At 42.3% G+C, this 1,358-nt stretch overlaps 1 protein-coding gene across 1 annotated transcript; it reads right to left on the reverse strand.

Annotated features, from left to right (window-relative positions):
- Positions 1-83: 83 nt before the first annotated feature.
- Positions 84-1,350, reverse strand: LOC123178237 (uncharacterized). The gene is made up of 4 exons (XM_044591421.1): positions 1,209-1,350; positions 450-518; positions 209-307; positions 84-121 (listed from the first exon to the last, which is right to left on the reverse strand). Exons 1-4 carry the CDS (start codon positions 1,348-1,350, stop codon positions 102-104), a joined length of 330 nt encoding a protein of 109 aa, XP_044447356.1. The 3' UTR covers positions 84-101.
- Positions 1,351-1,358: the final 8 nt, after the last annotated feature.

The following is a 1,358-nucleotide window of genomic DNA, read 5'->3' on the forward strand; positions in this document are numbered from 1 at the left end:
TGGCATTCCCATAAAAAACAGAATTACTGACAAAAACAAGAAACAGGTAACATCAAGTTTGGAGCAAAGCCAGGAGGTAGTACCTGTGGAAATCATCGTCGTCAAATTGGTGCACAATGGCCTGCATCAAGGACCACAACAGACACATGGTCAAGACTAGATACAAACAAAAGAACATGTCTTTATTACGGAATCAAATCATACACACCAGTGGCATGGCCATGGTGGTTCGGTACTTGCTTGTAGAGGATGATGCAGAGCTCTAGGATGATGCTCTTGTCGACGCTGAGCTTCTCGACCATATAATCTGAGCCATACACAATCAAACAGCAGCAAGAACACATCAGCAACAGGCATACAGAACCCAAATATGCATCTCTCGCTGGAAACTCAAACGGATACTAGTAAAACTATTCGGTGAAGCCAGCACAGATGTTTCATGTATGTACCTTGGATGTTCTTCATGACACCGAGGTCGATGCCGAGGGCTACCGGCTCAGGTAGAGTGTCATTGAGGTCTGCATACAAAACACGAATCAATGATCACATCACTAATTGATATAGTGATAGGTAAACTAGCACTTTGGGCTCAATCCACTAAAACAGTGCCACTAATTACTACTCCCTCCATTCCCAAATATAAGTCTTTCTAGAGATTCCAACAAGTGACTATATACGGAGCAAAATGAGTGAATCTACACTCTAAAATATGTCTACATACATCCGTATGTTGTAGTCCATTTGAAATGTCTAAAAAGACTTATATTTATGAATGGAGGGAGTACAAGACAATCACAAGAAGCACAAATATTGGCATCAAAGACCATACAGATCAAGAATCCACATTGCTGTCGGCCCAATGAACTACCCATGCATATGGATTGTTCATCCAACATAGAACATTTTCATGCAAGAGACCATTTTCTACACACAAAAAATGCAACAATTGGTAAAAAAAGACCCCGTACTTGACCAACAACAGCAAGTCATTTACCCAATGGCCAGCATGAGTTACAAAGATTCCATATTTTTCCAAATAAATACACAGATGCTTGATTGCACTACTCAGAGTGCAGTGCGAAACTTCTATGGAAAGTTCTTTTGTGTGTGTTGCAGAACTAAACCCATACCAAGCATTCCCCACAGCTCGGTGGCTGTGGACACACATAGCATAAGAGAAAGCAGAGGAGAGCAGTTGAGTGGATTACCTATGCCGGAGTCAGAGAAAAGTGGCCACGAGAGGCGCAGGGGAAGCCACGCAGGAGGTGTCGGAGTGAGTTTTTGCAGGCCAGTCGTCCATGAACAAAGCTGTAAAACAAATGAACAACTCTTACTGCAAGTTGACAACATTCTTGAAC

This window comes from Triticum aestivum, unplaced genomic scaffold (genome assembly GCF_018294505.1).
Source record: "Triticum aestivum cultivar Chinese Spring unplaced genomic scaffold, IWGSC CS RefSeq v2.1 scaffold247077, whole genome shotgun sequence".
Taxonomy (NCBI): domain Eukaryota; kingdom Viridiplantae; phylum Streptophyta; class Magnoliopsida; order Poales; family Poaceae; genus Triticum; species Triticum aestivum.